The 22942-nt window shown below is 46.2% G+C and overlaps 1 protein-coding gene across 1 annotated transcript in view; it reads right to left on the reverse strand.

The window, feature by feature from the left end:
- CNN3 (calponin 3) overlaps positions 1-22509 on the reverse strand; it is a 186540-nt gene extending 164031 nt beyond the window's left edge. Inside the window, exon 1 of the mRNA XM_078641278.1 lies at positions 22303-22509. Within this exon, the coding sequence (XP_078497404.1) occupies positions 22303-22359 (57 nt within the window). The 5' untranslated portion in view covers positions 22360-22509. The remainder of the gene's footprint in view (positions 1-22302) is intronic.
- Positions 22510-22942: the final 433 nt, after the last annotated feature.

Raw genomic sequence — 22942 nt, forward strand, 5'->3', positions numbered from 1 at the left:
AGAAAAATGAGATGAGTAAATTATGGGGACATTTGAATATTTAACTGTATGCAACACAAACATTTTTGTGAGATTATTATGGCTCTTCTTGTGAGCATCCTTTCTGTTATGGCCCAAATTGGCTGCTTGTGGCGAGCACTATATACATTCGGGCCAGTGAGACAACTATAATGTGACATTGTATGGATTGATCAGAGCACCTGGATAGCTGAATTTGTCACATAGTAAACTATCTATTAACAGCTCTCTCTGGTTGTCTGTTACCAGTCTTAAGTGCAACCAAAGGATGAGAGACATGAAAGCTGCAATCAATGGCTGGGATAATCAACCTTAAATGGAGACTGGGAAAAACTGGAATGTAAATAACAGAAACCTGCTCTGACAAATGAAATGTGAGGATCTCAGAAAATCTTCCCATTTGAAGAAAATAGCCCAAATGCTACATCGCCATTTATACACTTTTCTTTCAGACTACAAAGAATACAAGGCCTTGGAACAGATACAGACTAATTACATTTCCATGCTATAAATGAACTGGATATTTACATTTTGCATAGTGTACTTAAACCAACAAAAGCTTAGGATACAAGAACAGAAAACAAAAACACAGTACATTTATATCAACTGGTTCACCCCTCCATTCAAACAGTTCGTGGACTCCTGCTCATAACCCTACCTTCATCTCAAGCTCCATGTGGCCTGGTACTAATTCTGTTCGCCCTATGTGGGAAGGGTATGCCCAGACGTGGGTCCCGTGGTCACTACGCCACTTGAGTCAAGCCATCCTGGCCGATGACAGATGATAGCCAGAAACCGGTCCTAGGATGCTTAATTCCGGTCCAGGGAAGACATGGCTTGGCAGTTGGGGCTGGACTGTTCCCATGAGGCACAGGGTCAGACTGGTTTGCATTTGGCCATGTCTGAACTGGGGTAGCGTGGTGAGCAAAAGAACGATGGATTAAACCTAGATCTGTGACTGGGGGTGCTTGTTTTGCCAATGTGCGACATTCCATCCATCACCTTGTGTGTTTTACTAATTCTCAGACGCCAGACACAGCCTCAACCGGAGGAGCTGTTGGGATGCAAAACTCAGATTAAGTGCTCCCACAGCCTTTTCATTTAGACAGCAATTACTATTTCTTAATTATGCTTCGTGATGTTCTGCTGCCGCTAAGGCGGAAAGCTAATTTTAACAAGATGAGTCAAACCGGGAAGTTATTGTACCTCACATATGTGCCGTCCTCAGCAGCTGGCGGGTAATAGGGTGACCTGGTAACAAAGACCATGTCTTCCACTAGTGGGAAACACTGCTCTTGGAAAGTACTATTCTATCCAGAACATAAGGTTTGCTGGCAATTTAAATGTGTTTTATCCCTATGCCCATTCACAAAATCCAAATTTAAAGCCAAACAACAAACTAATACAGGCTGCCATAAATACTCAAATTAGATTTAGAACAAACATTTGTGATGCTCTACTTTTCGAATTTGGTCCACTTTACTACAGGTTTCAACGGTTTATTGGTTAGACTGATAGTTGAAGAAATCGGTTAACGTCCATGATACTGGCCCTTTTCTTTCTGTGTGGAAATCAATTTTCCATTTGTATTTTCTGAGTTAAACTTTCCCTTTTCAATACAAGATCACCACAAATCTTCCTTTTGAAGAAAGACGTACTCTTTAGATTGTTCTTGCAAGAAAACATTTACTGAATAGTAAGGATAATAGAGAAGTAAATAAACTAGAAGTGTATCTAGTACTAAGAACAAAGATTGAAAAGAGCATGTGACTAATCTTGCATAAAATGTATTTAAAAAAATAAGTCATGGTTGCAATTGTCATTTGTCCCTGGACTGTATGTACTGCAACATTAAAAATAAAAAAATAAAAAATAAAAAAAGGATTGACCTCTGCTATGTCATGAGACAGATCACTTTTACAGCGTGGCTAACTTTGGGGAAGCCAAGAAATTGGGTTTTTTTGCGATTGTTTTAAATGATTATTAGAAGGAGTGGACCACAGTACTGCCATTTAAAAAAAAAAAAAAAAAAAAAAGCGCATCTACCCCAAACAACCAACCTCCATGCAAGCCCTCCACACAACTCTGTAGACCCACAAACGAGAGAAGTCATGTTCTAAGTTGAAATGTTCACTTACTTCCCCGCCCACCATTTACTCTCCTTAATCCAGGGAAATGGTTCTTTCTCTGAACAACAGATGTGTAGTTCCTAATCAAGGCTGGTGTTACGTTGTAAAGCCCAATTACTCCAGCAATCCAAGCATAGGTCATCTATAATCTAAATTAAAAAGCAACCCCTCTATTCCCATCATGATATGTTTACCTAACTAGAGTGGAACTATCATTACACGAGACCAACTCTCTATAGAAAAAACAAACACATCGGCCAATACCACAATTCATCTACAGCAACACATCGGGGGAAAAAAACATAACTTTTTGAATCACCATGGTTTTTTTTCCCTCTGTGTTCCGTTACTGGTCCCCAGTAATGCAAGAGTCTTGGTTACCCTGAAGGCATGTTTTTTTCTTTGGTAGTGCTCCTTATGTTTGGATACAGTCGAGGGTCTTCAGCAACTGGATATTGGCATTCGAATTAATTTCCATTAACAATATATATTTGACATATGACTTGCATGGGTGGCATGCAGTTCGTATTGTTGGATCTATTAGTTTCTGGAAGAAAAGCGTGCCTAATTTAACTGAATGAAAGCTACATTGAAAAAAGCCACTACTAGTTCAAATCAAAGTGAGAATCTAAAAAGTTTAAAGTATAATGTAGTCTATACAATTGACAACTAGTTTAAAAAACAAGTCATTCTGTCACTTCAATTGATTGTTTCTACAGGTACTCGCTGGTGTTCAATTGTACCTCAACCCCATGCAGTTCCTCATTCTAACTCTAAACTTGGCCTGAAACTAACCACAACACTTTCTCAAGCATTAATCCAATTTAATTATTATAATGCTCCCCCACAACAATGACCACTTTTTCCGAGCATTATACTTAATACCATACAAGCATGAACCCTTCCCCCTTCTTCCCTTCCCAACGAAGGTCATCGAGAAGACCGTCAACAAACAGCTGACCACCTTCCTCAAGGCAAATGGCTCCCTCGACCCTTCCCAGTCCGGCTTCGGAGCCCACCACAGCACCGAGACCACCCTCATTGCAGCCACCGATGACATCAGGACCATGCTCAACAACGGGGAAACCGCCGCCCTCATCCTTCTAGACCTCTCTGCCGCCTTCGATACCGTCTGCTACCGAACTCGAAGATCCCGCCTCCACAATGCAGGGATCCAAGGAAAGGCCCTGGAATGGATCATCTCATTTCTCTCAGACAGAACCCAGAGAGTCCGCCTCCCTCCCTTCCGGTTCGTAGCAACCAAAATCATCTGCGGCGTACCCCAAGGCTCCTCACTCAGCCCGACCCTCTTTAATGTCTACATGAGCCCCCTCGCCGCCATCATATGCAAACACAACCTCAACATCATCACCTATGCCGACGACACCCAGCTGATCCTCTCCCTCACCAAAGACCCAGCCACCGCAAGAATCAACCTCCAAGAAGGAATGAAAGACGTCGCGGAATGGATGAAATACAGCCACCTAAAGCTAAACTCAGACAAAACGGAGGTCCTCATCCTGGGAACATCACAATCTGTCTGGAACGACTCCTGGTGGCCCACCGCGCTGGGCTCCCCACCGACACCCACAGACCACGCAAGCAACCAAGGATTCATCTTGGACTCCTCGCTCACCATGTCCAAACAAATCAACGCCTTCTCGTCCTCATGCTTCAACACCCTGCGCATGTTTCGAAAGATCTTCAGGTAGATCCCCACCGAAACGAGAAGGACGGTCACCCAGGCCCTTGTCACCAGCCGGTTGGACTACAGAAACGCCCTAAATGCAGGAACCACAGCAAAACTTCAGAACAGACTCCAGCGCATACAGAACACATCCGCACGCCTCCTCCTGGACATCCCCCGACACAGCCACATAACCGCCCATGAGAGACCTGCACTGGCTCCCTGTCAACAAAAGAATCACGTTCCGGCTCCTCACCCACGCACACAAAGCACTCCACAAAGCCGGACCCGAATACCTCAACAGACGCCTCACGTTCTATACTCCAACCCACCAGCTCTGCTCCGCCACCCTCGCCGCCGTCCCACGGATTCGCAGAAACACCACTGGAAGATCGTTCTCCTACCTGGCCGCAAAGACATGGAACACCCTCACTGCCCACCTACCTCTGACCCAGAACCACATCACCTTCAGGAGACACCTCAAGACCTGGCTGTTCGAGCAGTAGCAGCACCGCCCCCTCCCTCCCCCCAGTGCCTTGAGACCCCCACGGGTGAGTAGCGCGCTCTATAAATCTCGATTGATTGGACTTGCTAGCACCATAATTCGCAGTGTCTGTGGAATGTTCTTGTCATTTTACTTCCCTTATATATATATTTTTTTAAGGGTCAGATCCATTACTTTATACGATGACCCACTTCAGATTTTTTTATTTTTTATAACAGATTATTGTCCATGTAGTTGCAATTAGTTCCTGGTCTAGGTCACCACTCCAATTCCCTCATTGCTTTAAGAGGTTTTTTTTTTTAATTTTCCCTATCAAAAGGAATGATATACAATGCTAGTTTATGGAATATAAACTGAGCATCCAGGAAACGTATCAGATAGGTCAGATATAGTGTTCTAAGCACTGCTTAATTTCTAAAGGAATGAGTGGCGGTGCCCAAAGCTCTGCTTAGAAGCCCGCCGCCAGCACCATTACATGTTGGTGCACTGAATACCAAGGCTATGTGGTCTTGATTCCACCTCTTGCTTCTAATGGACTACCAGACCCTCTGCCCTCTGCTCCTTTATCTCACTCCTGCTTTCTCCCTTTAGGACTTCTTTTTTCCTGACTCTCTTCCTCATTCTTTCCCCTTTAGGAGTTTTACCCTCTCGTGCTCTCTGGATGTTTCCAATGAGGAGAAATACGTGCTGATCCCGAAAATTAAGACCCGGTGGACCCCACCAGCAACTACCGGCTCAAATTAAGCACTGGTTCTAAGCCACAAAGACCCTGTAATGCGGTGAACAGGTGCACAATACAGATTTTGATCGACTAGCTAAGGCATTCGCTAGAACATGTGCCCACTAGGCACCAAAAAAATTTGCAAAAAAGGTGGCAGAAAGGAAAATGGCAATAGAAAACCATGCTCCATTTGCAACATTAAGCATCAAACGGTTACAAACACATGGATTGTTACTATGTACAAGGATAACAAGCGGCGGCAAGAAGAATACAGGAGTTGATACAAATCCACCCTGCCAACAGTCACAATGTATCAGACAAACCATGCATGGCGAGCATAAGAGAAGTCACACAAAAGACTCCTCAAAAAATTTGGGGTAGACGATTAGCATGCAGGTCATAAAATAATTTTTTTTTTTTTTTTAAAACAGTAGCAAGCAGTGCGTAAACAGAAGAGTCACGAGTAAGGATCATGAAAATAACAGTTACAGGAGAGTTTGGGTACACCCTAGGGACAGTGGAGAAGATTCACGACAAAGCACCAAAGAACAAGCATTTACAATGCAATAGGTTTCGCAAATGCAAGTTTTTGTTCTATTGGCTTTGTAAATTGCAATGCCTTTTATAAAAAATTAAAAGGCATTTTTTAATTTACAATACCAAAAGCAATACCTATTGTATTGCAGAGGGCGGTGTCCTTGAAGCAGGCGCTGCACTCATTACCAATTTTGTTTTTTTTAATTATAACAGAGCATGGTGTTCCTGGAGCGGGCGCGGCGTTCAGCAAGAGATACAAAAAAAAAAAAGTAGCTGCTATTGTCCCCTTCAGTGTCCTAAAACAAAATAGTGTTCACCCGCAACATAATGCAGACTGTGTAACAAGCCAAGCAAAAGGCCCAGTCGTTCTGGGCGGTAACAAATGCATATAGGGCGGTACCAAGGCAGGACCAACAAGCCTATTTACGAATCAGAAGCCACTATTTAAGAAGGACAATGACACAAAACCAATGACAAATATGAGCAGAGAAAGGGCGGGGCTGCTAATACATACCTAATACAGCATATCTTGCAGAGCGAGCAGCAGCGCATGCGCGCTAGGCTCGACCTAAAAAGGGGCATTCCAGTGGGTGAAAGTAGCATGTCGCAATGGAACATGGTGGGATGCTGTTGAGGGGCAAGGGTAGAGAAAAAGTGGAAATTACAAAAATGAGAAGACAAGAAGTTTCAGTGGCTGATGTATGAAGACTTTTGTAGTTTGGGAGACGAGGAGTTTTTCGGCAGCAGACAGAAGACCCAACTGATTCAGTTTGGTAACTATCCTTGCTTTTGAACTGTGCTCTATAGATTTAATTTCAAGTTCAAAAGGGTTTTATTGGGGGTGACAAATAGTTTGCCCACATTTTGCCACTTTTTCCTGCACACTTATTTTGATAAGAGGACCACAGTTTTTTTTGGCAAATTCATGCGCTTTGTCTATTTTTGTAACCCACTTTGTTTTAGTTACAAAAGGTTTGCAAGGAACCTAGTATTGGTGTCTTGCACGCAAAGGCCATCATGTGTTTCATACTAACTGTATCATATGTCCATTGAGCCACTTGCATACGCTCCTCTGAATCGAGTCATGATTTAAAAGCAGATCAAGAAATTCACAGTGAGAGATCTACATTTCTTCAGCCGCTCCAATTCTAGATTACAATATGTTCTCGTTTTGCCACCACCAACCAAAACATGCATCAAATCGTCTAACCTAGTCACTGTCCCACACAGACTTCTCTTTAACCGCATGCGCGCTAGCGGTTTTCCCGCTGCGATTTTAAAAAACCCGCGTTACATGACGAGCTCAGCTCGTCATCCGCGTAGCGCAGGTTACGCTCATGACGAGCTGAGCTCGTCATGAGCGCCGAAGCGGTTAAAGCAACAGTTAGTGCACCACTAGAAAAACAGATTCTGTTAGGCATACGATGCACAGCTGCATCATTAGGGGATCCACTGCAAATCTGGGTTGGGGGGGCGGGGGCACGCAAGAAAGTTAGGACATACTATTACAATCAAATCAGTCCAGTGGTGCCAATGCTTCCGAATGTCACTAACTCGCACATATCTTCCCAATGCTGCTCAAATAAGGACATCACTTGAAACTCTTGCACAGGATTCAGAAGTCCAGGAGCCAATCTTGAAGTTATTGCAGATAAGGACCTAAAGGCTCAACAAAAAATTATTTGACCACAATTCAAGCGCTGGAGGTGAGTGGGGCACCACTTTTAAAGTGGACTCGCATACATTTCTGTGATTTGTTTTAGATAGTACAGGAGACAAAGACTATGCCACTGCACAACTTATGTTCATAGACAATGTCTAATTTGACGGTGCACAGTTAACACAACATGGGTTCATTTTTCTCTCTCGCTCGATAAAATGTAATCTTCAGTGGCGGCTGGCAGGGACGGGGGTGGGGAGGGACAAAATAAGTATATTTTTTTAAAACAAAAAACACTCACCTCCTCACGCGGCGACCGCCTTCATCGTTGCTGAAGAGTCAGGAAGCACACAGGCTCCCCTAAGCCAATCGCAACGCTGCAATGCAGCATGATGATTGGTCTGTGCACTGTGGATCGGCGCTAAGATGGGGCCTGGGTATGTTCTCCACCAGGCTGTGTAATGCAGCCTGGTGGATAAACATGCAAAGTGCGCATGACGGTTTGGCTGGGCCAAGACGGCCGGCAAGCACTCATGTGCACTTAGTGTGCAGAGGCAACTCCTCCTCCCTGAGCCACCAGCCCAGCCATAACACAGCCCCACAGCAACTAAAAATACAATATTAACCTTTTTATCATTTTATTTTTCTATTTTTCACTGCTGAGAGCAGGGGGCAAAGCTCCTCTGCCTTAGCGGTGGAGTTGCCCCTGGTACTCTTGGTTCCTTGGTGCTATTTTGGAGTGCATGGTTTAGTTTATTATGTAGATCAGTGCTCTAAATGGAACAAAATAAGTGCAGGTACTCATTAAATTGAGCTAAGGGCATGGCAGTGGGCAGGGTTAGAGGCGGGTGAGACATGATGATACAAAACACTTCTGTTGAGTATTCATTTTGTCCTCGATAGTTGTCTCAAACTTTTCATATGTGCAGAGAAGGGGATTTACACCAATTGCAAGACATACCAAAACATGTGAAAAATGTATGAAAATAAACAAAATGTGCTAGTTTGTTACATAAAATGAATGACAAACACCACATGTTAATATTTCCTTGTGTTCCAATATTTGCAGCTTCTTAATGTTATACTGTTCCTACTTACTTGCATTTAATGCAGTACTTTTATATTAAAAAATGCACACACATACACACAAAATAAGTATTCCACACATTTCTTTTAAAATACCTCCTGAGTGTGCCGATTCTCTTCGCTCTGATTTCATTGCTCTCACACAAACAAGCAGACAAACACTATCAACTTTACATCTCAAACCTCTCGATCCCTCCACCTCATTTCTCTCCCATTTGTATCTAACTCCGTCCCTCTCTCTTCACCCCAATTGTATCCTATCATTCTCTACCATCACTCTCTCTATTTTTCCGTGCCTCTCTTAGTCTTTCCATTGCTGTCTCAATCTCTTCACCATCTCCATCTGCGCTTACCCCTTATGTCTATCTTTTTCCCCTTTAAAAACTCTTCTCTGCCTCTATCTCTGTCCCTTCACTCTTTGCCTTCTCTCACCCCATTATCCGTCCTCTCCCCTCAGCAGAAGGCCCTACAGACGGTAAGTTTCAGTGGCAGACAGTGAGCACTGCTGGGTCGTGAACATGTGCAGTGTCCAGCAGGGTAGATGTCAGGGACGGTAAAATACTGGCCTCGGATGGGAAGGTCAGTATTGCACCTCTCACCTCACCTAGGCATGAGGGGGTCTGCCTAGGTAATCCCCACCACCTCATCCCTGCCATCAAGGACTCAATGTCACACCAGGCAGTCGGGTGGGGGTTGATTTGCAGGGGCAAGTGAGTCAGGGGAAAGACAGTCAGGCGCCTGAGAGGCCAAGGGGTGAAAATGGCCCTTGTTACCTGGGTTCTTATGTGGCGACTCCTGAGCAGGCTGCCCCCCAACTGATTCAGTTTGCACACATCAGTGTGCCCCAGGTAGAAAATGGCCCATACACTATCTTACAAGACATTCCAGCATGGAGGCTCGGCAGGGGGCTGTTGAGGACAATGAGAGCTTTCATCTGGGTGGGGAGGGAGCAGAGGCCCACTTGCCACAGCAGCAGGCCTCCGTTCAGGCCCCATCTTGCCACAGCTGAATGACACAGACTACAGGCAAAACGGCAAACATGCTGCTAAAAAACCAGGAACACAGCTGACCCTCAGCACCGGCCCAGTGTCAACCTTGTCAATTCGACCCAGAGTACCGGTAGTCTGCTTGGCAGTGGAGAAGTGCCGGTACTCAGCTTGGTAAAAACCAAGAAGTGCCGGTACTCAGCTTGGTAAAAAACAAGAAGTACCGGTACTCAGTACTGGCCCATTTAAAGCACTTAAGGTCGATGCTGAGCGAGGTGTATGAAGGTCACAAACAAGCTCCAAGTCCAAGGTTTGAAAGTTGCAATGATAGTGAGATTTGACAAAGCTATGAGTGGTAAATACAATTTTTAAGAGAGGTCTGTATCTTACAGGTTAGTGCTCTTACTGAATGTGGATTGGTGGAGTTTACCCAGGAGCAACCCATGGTAAAGGTGCAGCCAAGACAACAACCACAGTATTAGCTGTATGATGTCCAGCCCTAGGAGTAACCCCAAATAAAGGGGACGCTTACAAGAAAAGAAGCTAAGCTGTATCGACTCCAAGCAGGATTGAGCAGGCAGTGCCTAATGGTAGGCAGAGCTTTGCGCTCACTGAAGTATAAGACCTTTGGAGACTCCCCATGGTTAAAAGTGGTGCAGCCCACACCCGATAGAGGGGAATATGTATGAACAAGCCCTTTTGCGATTCCTGAATAGCAATTTTTAGCGCATTGCTATTATGGTATCGCAAAATGCTATGTATGTAGGAATCGCAATAACTGCGATTCCTTAATAGCGATTATCAAATTGCAAATAGCAATTAAGGAATACCTCCCCATTCATTCCTATGGGCTAGGAGGCCCGTAGGAATGAATAGGAAGACATCCTCAATTTGCGATTCACATTTAGAGAACCGCAAATTGAGGATTCAATTTCAATCAACAATCAATCAGTGGTTTATAAAGCGCTCTACTCACCCGTGAGGGTCTCAAGGCGCTGGGGGAGAGGGGGGGGGTGCAACTCCGGGTCAGTCGAAGAGCCAGGTTTTGAGGTCCTTCCTGAACGAGTGGAGGATTGGGGAGCGTCTGATGTTGACCGGGAGCAGGTTCCAGGTTTTGGCCGCGATGTGGTTAAAGTTCTCCCGCCCGTTCTGCTTCTGCGAATGCGGGAGACCTCTGCCAGGGCGAGGTCAGCGGAGGTTTCTCTTGGGTACGTGGAAACATACTCGGTTGTTGAGGTATTTGGGTCCGATGTTGTTGAGGGATTTGTAGGCATAGGTGAGGAGTTTGTAGGTGATTTTCTTCTCGACGGGGAGCCAGTGAAGGCTTCAGAGGTGTTGGGTCATATGTTTGTGGGGCAGGGTCCCTAGGACGAGTCTGGCAGCAGCCTTCTGGATGGTCTGGAGCTTGATTAGAAGAGTTTTGTTGTTTCCGGCATAGAGGGAGTTGCTGTCGTCAAGTCTGCTGGTGATAAGTGCATGGGTGACGGTCTTTCTGCAGTCGGGGGGGGGATCCATTTGAAAAAGTCTTGCGGAAGATGCGGAGGCAGTTGAAACTGGTGGAGGAGAAGGCGGTTCATGGAGAGGGAGGAGTCGAGGATAATGCTGAGCATGGTCAGTCGGGGTGGGTGGGCTCCCGAGGCCGGAGGGCCACCAGGTGTTGTCCCATGCGGAGGTTCAGGGTCCAAGGATGAGGACCTCGGTCTTCTCAGAGTTGAGATTTAGGCAGCTGTCCTTCATCCAAGCTGCTACGCTTCTCATTCCTTCCTGGAAGCAGAGTCTGGTGATTTCTGGGTTCTTGGTGAGGGAGAGGGAGAGGATGACTTGGGTGTAGTTGGCGTAGGATACAATGCTAAGCCAGGTGCTGTCCGACGATGGCGGCCATGTAGATGTTGAAGAGCATTGGGCTAAGTGAAGATCCATGGGGTACTCCGCAGACCATGTCAGTGGGGGCGGAGAGGAAAGGGGGGGGTAGTCTGGTCCTCTGGGTTCTGCCAGAAAGGAAGGATTGGATCCAGTCGAGGGGGGGGGGGTCCTTGAATTCCATGGTGTGGAGTCTGGTGGCTAGTGTGTGATGCGAGATGGTGTTGAAGGCTGCGGAGAGGTCTAGGAGGATGAGGGCTGCGGTGTCCCTGGTCGAGCAGCATGCGCATGTCGTCTGTGGCAGCGAGGAGGGTGGTCTACGTGCTGTGGTTCCTGCAGAAGCCAGACTGGGAAGCATCTAGGATGCAGTTTTCTTTGATGAAGGCGGTCAGCTGGGCGATCACGAGTCGTTCTGTGACTTTGGCGGTGAACTGGAGGAGAGATATAGGCCGGTAGTTCTTCAGGTCCGTTGGGTCGGCCGTTGGTTTCTTTAGGAGGGGTGTTTCTGCGCGTTTCCAATCTTCAGGGCAGGTGCCGGATGTGAGGGAGGAGTTGATCGTGTTTTCCTAGTACGGGAGCGATGGCAGCGGCGGCCCTGTGGAAGATGTGAGGGCGCAGGGGTACGTAGGGGCTCCTGAGTGTGGGCTCAGGAGGTGATGGTTGACTTCTCGCGGTGGTGGGTGGTGTGGTGCTGTCTTCTGCAGGCTCGCTGAAATTGTCGTATAGGGCCTGGATTTTCAGGTGGAAGTAGGAGCTGAGTTTGTCGCAAAGTTCCTGGGAGGGTACGATGTCAGTGGCTTCGCAAGAAGGTTTTGCAAACTGCTGAATGATGTTGAACAGTTCCTTTGTGTTGGATGCGTTGGTCTGGACTATCTCTGATGAAGGTTCTTTTAGTGTCCCTTATACGCTGGTGGTAGTCCTTCATGGTGATCTTGTGAAGGTTTCGTGCTTCTGTGGTCTTCAAGTTCCTTCAAGGGTGCCAGGGTGTCAAAAGGATACCCTGTTGCACCCCTGAAATATGTATGGAGAGAACCATGTGTACACATGTGGTGCACATACATGCCCTAAGGGCATGTATGTGTGGCATATGGCACTTTGAAAAAAGCAAAAAAAATGATATTTTTTCAAAGAATCCGCAAATTTCCACCAACTGTCAGTTGGTGGTAATTTGCGATTTCTTATGCCAAATTTGCACAACTTAGGTGCTTTCAAAATCGCATTTAAGGAATCGCAATTTGCGATGTCTTGAATCTAATAGCAAAATAGAGAATCGCAATTTTTGAAATTTCTCCAATTTGCGATGCCCTTTTGGGATGATGCATCCCAAAAAGGCCTGTTCCTGTTTGCAAACGGGCCGATTCTGAAAATCGGCCTGTTTGCGAACTGGAAAAGGGCTTGATACATATGCCCCCTAATGGTTCATGCAGAAGTTAATGCGCGGGAAGCGCCGGAGGGAATATATTTGAAGCTAAATGGAAAAAGCCTGCTCTGTTTTTGCAGATGAAAGAAGAGTATGATAGAAAGAAACGAAATATGCACCAGCATCACAATACTTGGCCTAGAGTGGACACTAGATTTAGTACTCAACTCTCCCACTTTGAGTAAGCTGCATCCCCATGGCGATTCCCTCACTGGCCTACTTACAAGTCATGCACAAACTAGGAAAGAGAAAAAAACATGATGCACAAATTGTTTGGACGATCTACATGGCACTTAAGTGCATGCCTTTGCGGCAAATTTATTTACCATCCATGCACATAACCATAGTGCACGGCAAATGAATCCCTAGGCAAGAACAGGCATCCAAGGTCAGGAAATACTTGCCACGCAGAATTTTACAGCAATATTAAAATGTCAAGAAGGCCTTGTGCATGTGTGGATAGTCAGCCATGCAGGGCGGCACAGGAGCAAAGGCAAACGGTGGGTGAGGTATGGTGTGTAGATGCCAGCCATGGCTGGAGCCCTGACAGAGCAGTAAAAGTGCAGGAAAATGCATGCACCTGTGAACTAGGAGTAGGAATGAGACAGCCATCTAAATGCAAGCCAGACTTATGACTTTCTCCAGTCACATGCTTGTCGTAGATGGTGAAGGAGTCTCCATATAATACAATTAAATCCATATTAACCCTAGACCTCCTTCCCTGAAGGGCCCCTAAGCCCAAAATACACTGGAAAGGAGCACTGTGCCAATGTTATTGATCGAATTGTAATAGTTCAAAAGAGGAGCAATAAGGTTGATATAATATCAATTGATAAAGGACACCGGTCGTGAACTCAAGAATATTGATTTACTCAGTAACCCCATGTCCTTGAAGTACAACCCCGAGTAAGCATGTAAACATGGATATAAGAATGGTCAAGCTAACAGCCACATAGTTGTGCACCAGGAAATACTCAGTCTGTATTTTGTGCGTGCTGAAGTTCTGCATGGAGTTTTGGACCAGAAGAACCAACTCAGGAGACACGCCGAGTATCCACAACATTGACCACAAAGAGAATAGGACGGTAGAGAAGAGTGCTAGCTAAAGAATTATTCAAATGCTTTTACAACAGCCTGAATAGGGATGGAAGATAAAAGTCCTTTTGTGTGGGCGACTAGGCATAAAACCCAGCTACAAAATAGAATTTCATATTCATATAAATTTGATATAGTTCATTAATGTTCAAAGTAGGTCCAAGAGTGATGGATCAATTTTACAATTTCAGGATAGAAACATGAGACAATAATAAATAATGAACATACATTGGGCTCATTTACCTAGTCTGTAGTTAGCCTGAAAGTCTGGGATGGACCAACCCCTCCAGGACTCCAGTTACAGGAATGGGCCCACAACAAACTTATTATCAACAAGGTGCATTTCGAAGAGCACACAATTGCACTGCTTCAAACGACAAATGTTTTATAAAAATCACACAATCTTGTCAGATAGGCCTGGTGGATCACCAAGAAGGCAGCCATGCGTCAGTGAAAAATCCTTCAGATAAGAATAATTGCTGTCTGAGCTTGTTACAGGGCAGACTGGAGGTACTAGGCTGCAACCATGGAGATAAAGATAATACGCAACTGGTTTACGCTGCTCTGGGGCATACTGTATTGGAGTATGGAATAGAAGACCCGCCCACATTTGACATTGGCTTGTGTCATTGTCCATCAGACCTGCTGGCTTCTGAGTTGTTAATAGGCTTGTTAGTCCTTCCTTAGAACCGCCTTGTCTTCATTTGTAACCTCCCATGAGGACTGGCCCTTTTACTTTATTTTTAAACAGTATGTCTTATTTAATCTGTGTGCACTACTTTCTTTAATGAGTTTCTCCTACTGCAGTCACGATATGCTTTCCAGCAACATTCAACACGCGATGCATGCTTTTACTTTCCGAGCAGACTGGGACAATGGTGGCCGAATCTCTGAATAGGCCTTGCATGTCCAAGAGTTTGAGCTATTGCCATTGTAAATGACAATGCCTTTTATTTATGTGTTAATTAGCAAAACAGTTAAAAGGCAATGTCATTTACAATGGCAATAGCTTAAACTCCTGCAAATGCGACACCGATTGAATTGCAGAGGCTGGTCATAAATGGCTCCTGGTGCATGCGGATGGCGCACATTCAGATGTTAGTTTCTCACATTGCTGGTTTTCGTATGCAGATACTGGTGCAAGCTCGTGGCTCGGGCTGCACAGCACAAATTCTGGAACTAGTTCCCTTACTGCTTTTGCCTGTACACAGATCCTGGTACACACTGGTGGCTCACGGCACACATTCTGGTGCTGGCTTCCTATGTGGCAAGTTTTCGTACAGGGATTCTGGTGCATAATCCTGTTGCGCGCTGCACAGCACAATCCAATGCTGGTTTTCCGCAGGGCAGGTTTCCCTACACAAATCCTGGTGCAAGCTTATGTCAAACACTAATGCTGTTTTTCCACAGGTCTGGTTTTCATGCAGAGATTCTGGTGTACGCTCGTGACTCATGCTGCACATAACTCTTATGCTGCTTTTCCACAGGGGTATTTTGCATGCACTTATCCTGGTGCACGCTTGTCAAGCGTGGCACTGCACATATTTTGATGCGGGTTTTCATACACAGATCCTGGTGCACACTTGTGTCTCACGCTTCACAGCATATTCTAAAGCTGGTTTCCCACATGGCTGGCTTTCGCACACGGATCCTGGAGCACACTCATGCCTCCCACTGCACAGCACAATCTAATGCTGGTTCTCAGATGAGTTTCTCCTACTACAGGCACGACTTGATTTCCTGCAACATTCAGCCTGCCATGCCCGCTTTCTCTTTCCAATCAGCCCGGAACAATGGCAGCAGCTTCTTTGCAAGAAAATAGGTCTTGTATTTTCAAGAGTTTGAGCTATAGCCATTGTAAATGGCAACGCCATTTATTTTTGTGTTAATTAGCAAAACAGATAAAAGGCATGGTCATTTACAATGCCAGTAGCATAAACTCTCGCAAATGCAAGATCTATTGCATTGCAAATGCTTGTTGTTCTATTACTCAGCAAATGGACCAAGTTCACCCATTCCGAACTGGACTTCCAAGGTACTAGAAAAGGCTTTCCATGGAGGTATCGTGAGGGGTCAGAAGCTCAGAACTCAACAGTCGACAAACAGACCAAATATCTAATGTCTACTGCAGTGTCAGTCTTTTAGAAAATACAAGTACATTACTCACAACAGAACTAAAAAAATTAATTTGATTTACGGTAGGCAAATGGAGGTTTGAATCCCCTATTAGGTTCGACAGAAGGCATTATTACGCAAACTATGGTCCCCAGTATCTGGCAGCAGAGCGATTAATTAAGAACTGGTGCAGATTACCACTGTTACCCCCATGGTGCTTAGAGTGCAACTCAGTAGCTTGTTCTTACCCTTGGTTTACATTAAGCAGAATGGCTCGTGTCTCCACTCTCTACTTTGTTAGAGAGTTTCTTAGGTTTTTTGTTCTGCCCATGGTGAAGCTCTTCAAAGCTTGTGCACCAGTTTAACCACACGCACCTTCCACGTTCACAGTAGCCCCATTTCTATGCCAATATCAATGGGTGGAGGCAGCATGCCTGGTCTGGGATAATTGCATATCTTCCAGGTCAATGAGGACCACAGCGTTGAGGTGTCTTCTTGATCTTCTGCTATCAGCACTAGTTCATGGTATGCAGCAGCTGACATCAATCAAACAGTACTTATATAGGACAGCTACTCACCCATAAGGGTTTCCAGGCGCTGTGCTAGGGGTATTAGTTGACAAGCCAGGCCTCGAGTCCATTCCTGAAGTCTGTCAGCGATGGGGAGGTGCGGAGGTGGAGGGTGTTCCAGGACTTGGTAACTAGGTGGAAGGAGCGTACACCGGTGCGGCGGATGCACAGTATCTGTGAGAGGGCAAGGTAAGGCCCCTTGTAGTAGTAGGTGGAGGTTCAGACTGTTGTTAATGTAGGCAGGTCCTTGATTGTAGAGGGCTTTGTAGGCATCGGTAAGAAGTTTGAATTGCCACCTTTTCTGGATGAGGAGCCAGTGGAGGTCTTAACCCCTTCGGTGCTCACGGAGGCCCCCGCCCGGCACGCGTCATGGTGGGCCATGTGCGCACGATGACCGGAGGCCGTCCGAATCCCACCTACACGTTAATTTTCCCGCACAGCGGGAGAATTAACACAGCATGCAAGGGGTTAAAGGTTTGGATTCTCTTGGGCATGTTGAGAATCAGTCTGGCTGCTGTGTTCTGGATTCTCAGGAGTCTTCAAGAGTTTGGTGGCGGTGACAGTAGAGTGTGTTGCTGTAGTCCAGGCGGCTGGTGCCGAGGGCCTGTGCCACTGTTTTTCTGGTGTTGATGGGTAGCCACTTGAAAAAGCTGCAGAATGTGTGGAAGCAGGCAGAGGAGGCAATGTTGACCTGACGTTTCATGGAGATTTTGCTGTCCAGGATGATGCAGAGGGCGTGGGCTTTCAGAGTGGGGGTGGGTCCGAGTTCTGATGGCCACCAGGGGTCATTTCAGAGGGAGGTATGTCTGCCATAGTTCAGTACTTTCGTTTTGTCCATTTTGAGCTTCAGGCAGTTCTTCATCCACGCTGAAAAGTTATTCACAGTTGTGGACATTGGTCTTTGTCGTGATAGGGTGAGAGCGAGAGGACAAGTTGGGTGTCGTTGGTGTAGGATAGAATGATGACGTTCTGGGTTCTGATGATGTCCGACAAGCTCACTTTATTTGGGCAGTTTTTAAGTAGGAACTATGTAGAGAGACCAGTGACCCACTCACGATACAGGTCTCTCCAACCATACGCTTTCTCTGGGTGCTCCACACACTGAGAACATGCTGACATTATCTTCCTTGATAATCTCTCTTGCATGGACAGGCACACTTTCCCTCTCCCAGGAGGCAGGTAATCTTCAAGACACAATGCAGACTCTCCTCCAGACAATGCCTCCTAACCTCTAGTCTTGCTGTCGAGCAGAAACCAGCCAGGGTCATACTGTTCTTCGAGTGCTCTTCGGAGCACTTCCTTACTTGGTCATGAAGAACTTCACACTGAAAGAAAGTGAGGTGGGTTGCAGAATTTCCACTGACTCAAATTCATAACCAGTTTAGGTTGGTTCTCTGGTTGCTCTCGAGACACTGTGTTTGTGTAAACGGATGCTTCTCACAATAACTAACAACTGGGCCATCTCCAAATAGAAGCCCCCAAAATATGAACACAATGAAATGCGAGAAGTCATAGGCACCTGGCTGTCAGTCTTTCTAAGGCGGATATCAGGGACAGGCAAAAGAGGGACACGGTCTAGAAACTTCCTCCGTTAGAGCAATGGACGCTGCAGTCCCATCCACCACCCCTACCACCTAGCAAATGGCAGAGCTCAGTAAAAACTGGTTACCAGCCCCTTGATAATGGGAAAGTCTATACACACAATGCCTTTACCACGCATTTCAGGTAAGTATGGGTGGGGGGGTGGTGGATCTCCCCCCAAAAAGATAACACTATATAAACACATATACACACACCTTACTAATACTTACCTTAGTTAAGACTAATAATGTGTGGTAATGGCATGTGAGGTAAAAGCATATGCGTGCTAAAATAATGCGGGGGAAAGTGTGTTTAAAAGGACCTACCATGTTTTTACCGCCACTGTACCGTCATATACCCCTTGATAAATCTTTGTGGAATTTCTAGAGGCAGCCTCATTTCCATTCTCCTCACTTCACTGTCTGAAACTACAGCCACAGGAATGCAGGCAATAGATTCCCACTGTCTGGAAAAGTTGTCCTCACACTCCATGTTGTGTTAAGCTAAACCAAGAGCATCCAAAACGGATCCCATTATTTTCAAAGCTCAGACAGGTGCAGCTTTCTACAACATGCATACTATACATGCACTTGACATACAGACAGGATGTCAACTCAGGTTTCTGGGGTACAAACAACTGAACTCTACACAGGAGGGGGTATCAGCAGAAAACATTCATATTGACACAAAAGACTCTTTTTGTCCTACTAAGAATTCATAAATCAGTACACTGCCACCGCTGTTTTAAGTTCTACACGCTGGCAGGGACGTGCACATTTGTCCACTATAAAGACATGCTTGGTGCCTTGGTCACACGACGGATTGTGGACATCACACGGTCAAGGCCAGGTCTAGGCCTCTGCGCACAAGCTAGTTTCGCATACTCCGAGGCCAAATAGGTCAGGCTACCAAATTTACAAGCAGTCTGGCACTCGGGGCCTATATAGCATGCACGGTACTATGCAAGGGACATTCACGTCCCAACCAACAACTGTCAACAGCTAGGCGTGTGTTTTGGGTTTTTTTTGGGTGGGGGGGGGGCCGTCACGCACGAGTCTTCCACGCAGGACGAACTCAGTGAGGGGCATTCTATGGCGCGCATGAAGTGCTCGAGTTCCCATGAGCCGCGTACCGAGGGCAGGGGTGGGGTGCAGGCGGGACAGCCCCGGCTCCTTTGTGCCTTTCTGCTGGCCGGAGCCCCTCGGGGAGCAGACAATGAGCATTCTGTGCTGCCGGCCACTGGCTGGGCCCGGAGCCCGTGAGGTAATGGGACGGGAATGCGCGGCCTGCAACAGCAGCCCTCCCTCCCCCGCCTCAAAGGGGGCCACTAACTAATTAAAGGCCGAGGGTGGGGGCTCGGGACATCTTCACTGCTCTCTGGGCGTTAATGGGGCAGGAATGTGAAGACACTGGGCGGGGACGGCGAGCACTGCGAGGGGGACAGGAGGGTGAATGGAAGGGGCCGACGGCGGGGGTGGAAGCAAGAGAGACCGCAGCCAAGGGACATTGTTCCAGCCCAGCGGCAGCACCACCAGGCCCAAACTTTCTCTGGGAGCGGGAGCTGCTCTTAAAAAGGCCACTGATGCAGTTTTCCAGGCTCATTAAACTCGTACACTTTTCTGTTGCGCAGATTTCTTTTTTTACACACGACACCGTGCACTAGCAACGTTCGATCACCAGACTGGCATGGCAGGATAACAACATTCCTCAAAGAAATAAGTGAAGTGAAGCTGGGTTCTAACAACAACTACCGGACTTACACTAGGAGCTGCGCATGCTACCGATCAAACAGTGTAACTAACACACGAGTCAAGAGAGGACGCAAGGGAGATTTATTTAAAATAATACATTCATACATATAAAGAAACCGAAATGGCCAATAATGAATTAATTGTATACATTCACGTCTCTTCCCACTTTAATCTCTTCGTGTCCCGCATCAACTGAAATTTAGGCAGAAACTTCCATTCACAGTACACTCCCGCATCCTGAAGAACCAGGCAAGAAAATGTAAAATCTTCTATGTTGATTAAACGACTGAATTTTAGCAATTGCACATTTTAGGGAGTTTGTATACCTTGCTGATTATGTTGGAGAAAGGGTAAGAAAAAAAAAAAGCCTGAAATAAAGTTGTTTGCCGATTCTAGGTAACCAGATGTGTAGTTCAAAAACGTAGTGCATGTTAACTGGATGAAGTAGAACACATTTATAACTGGTCAACACAGGGTATAGCAATTCAAGAGAGACAGTGCTGCAATCCGGGGCTTTCATTAAACAACCAATGCATTAATTATAGAAGTAATGTCACTTCACCTGCGGCCAGAGAAAATGGGGAGCAGAGAGCTTGGCTCTTACATTACGGCATACACACTGTTCTATTCCCATCATCTCATCACCTTATTATGAGTGTAAACAATCCTTCCCGTGCAGCCATGCCTATTCAATATATAATAAACACTGCAAATAACACGATTTAAGTAGCGCTTCGATCAAGATTTTGCTGTTATGGCGAGCAGTGAAAAACGTATCATTGTCAAGAAATTAATTCGCGCCTCTTATCAAGCAAGAAAAAGAGGAGACGGTGGGAGGAGGAATGTTGTATCCCATAGGTATTATCAAGGGTAAAGGGTTGAATTTTCGTTATGCGTCACAATACCCAAGGGCAAAGCTTACGCTATGCAGAATAACTGCTGAGTCACTCACAACCTCTGGCAAGTCTAAACATTGACCTACAGTTTACAAAGAGATCTCTGCAGGCGGCGCTGAACCCCATAGGCTGCTGAGTGGACGAAAATGTGCAAATGGTCTTGGACTTCCCCCAGCCCCAAAAATAGGGCGTGCCCGTGATTTACCACTATACTTAAGAGCGAACTGATTATGGCTCGATTTAACCAGGATCACACAATGGGCGATACCAAGGGATAGTATATACACATGCTGGGTAAGCCTATTATATTCCCTAATGGTTATATCAAAATGGTGTAAATCGCTTTAAAGCCCACAGAAGGTTTTCACACACACAATTATCCATATGTAACTCTGTTCAGTGGATGATCGACCATGTTCCCCGTTTTCGGCCCACACCATCTACTGTAAAAAATACTTTCGTTTACTTGGGCCACAATGGAAGAAAGTGCAGCATAATTAGTTACTCGGATCACTAAAAACCTTAAAACCGCTGACCTTGGCAGTTCGGTCATTGTCAGAGAAAGTTCTCCCTCGGTGGCTGACTGGTGAATCACACAACGCCATAGCGTTATCTCAACCAGACCTGCGTGGGGTGACTGGTGAAATGCCAGACACATCAATTACCCCTTCCGAAAACTAACAATGCGTCAGTTCTAGCAAAACCGACTTCTTCCTACATGAGGATGGGCTCTCCATACCAGCTCCCTATAAAGTGTCCATTTTGGGGTAATTTATTGTGCTCCAATAAAATAAATAAAAGAAACCCTTAAGTAAGTGTGACCAAACCAGAGGGGGGAGTTTGAGAAAAAAAATACGCTAGTTTGCAATGTAAAGTGCTATGCAAAAATGAAGAAAAAAGTAATAATTATAACCAGTGGTGAACATGTATAAAGACAAAATACGTAAAACAACGGGATATTTTTTTATAAACAATAACGAAACAGTACTGGATTAAAAAAAAAACTTTTAAAAAAATGAGAAAGCTGTAAGTGTCTAAAGAAACGAGTGTTTGTATCAGATAGGGAAACCTCGCAGCAGGAGGATGCCACTGCCCTGGGCCAGAGACTGCTGGGTCGGTCACTCCCACCCCCGGGCCAGGCACAAAGGAAGAGCCGAGAGAGGAGGAGGAAGGGGAGGGGGAGAGAGCCCAGCACGGGAAGAGGGGCTCCTAGGGCACCCCGAGACAGCCCCATCTCAGCGACTCCACTGAAATAAATCCGTGCAGTATAAAATACAGCGTTCCTATGGGTTACTTTTAAGTTAACAGCGATGCCCCCCCCCCCACAACTTCCAGTAACCTATTCCCAAAAACATCAGGAATTTACCCCCCACCCCCAGTCTTTATCAATACTCATGGACTGTACCACTTAATGGGTTAAATGGCACAGAGAGGATCCCTTTTCACGCTACGGGAATCTCACCATATGCATTTCAACTCGGCTCACCCCATTTTCTAAAACAAAAAACAAAAAAAACGCACTCTTCCCCCACACTGTTCCCCTCACCAACATCCCAGGCCATAGAGTCTTCCCTGATGGGTCTCCCTTTCCCCGTGCTCTAGACCACCCCCGCCCCAGATATTCTCTCGTCCGGACTCTGTCCCGGGTTTCTCGAGTTCTTCTTTGTCCTTGCTCGGCCCCCGTACCTTGTTCTTGACCTCGGCGGACAGGCCGTAGGTGGGCCCCTTGTTGAAGTTACTCATGCTTATGCCGGTGCGGTGGAGCTGGGCGCGGCGCTCCGTTAGGTCTGGGGGCGATAACGGGCTGCGGTGCCTCCTCCTCCTGCCTGGGCTCCCGGGGTTGCAGCTGCGATGCTCTGGCTCTTGCCTCCGCCTCCTCTCCCCGCCTCCGGCGGCAGGATGGGATTTATCCTCCTCAATGAGCACACGAGGTTGCCAGCCCGGGCCTCCTGGCGGCCACTGAGAGACGTGCTCCTGCCTGAGCAAAAGCTCCCTTTCCACAACCACTCCTCCTTGTGTGGCCCAACCGCCTCCCCGTGCGTCTTTCACTGCCTCTGCCTGCACCTCACTCCTCCTTTTCCTCGTGCATAGTTTACCACCTGCAGGGTGACCGTCTCCTACTTGGGCATTAGTGCCTACATGCATCAAATTGAATTGCATTCGCAAACGGTGCGAATCGCAAAATTCAGCCGTTTGCGAATGCAATTCATTGTTTTGGGATGCATTACCTTTTTGGCTTTTTCGCAATTTAAGAAATCGCAATTTATTTGCGATTTCTTAAATTGCGATTGCATTAAAGAAATCGCAATTTTGCGATTTCTTAAAT

The sequence above is a fragment of the Lissotriton helveticus genome, chromosome 1_1 (genome assembly GCF_964261635.1).
Source record: "Lissotriton helveticus chromosome 1_1, aLisHel1.1, whole genome shotgun sequence".
In the NCBI taxonomy this organism is placed as follows: Eukaryota; Metazoa; Chordata; class Amphibia; order Caudata; family Salamandridae; genus Lissotriton; species Lissotriton helveticus.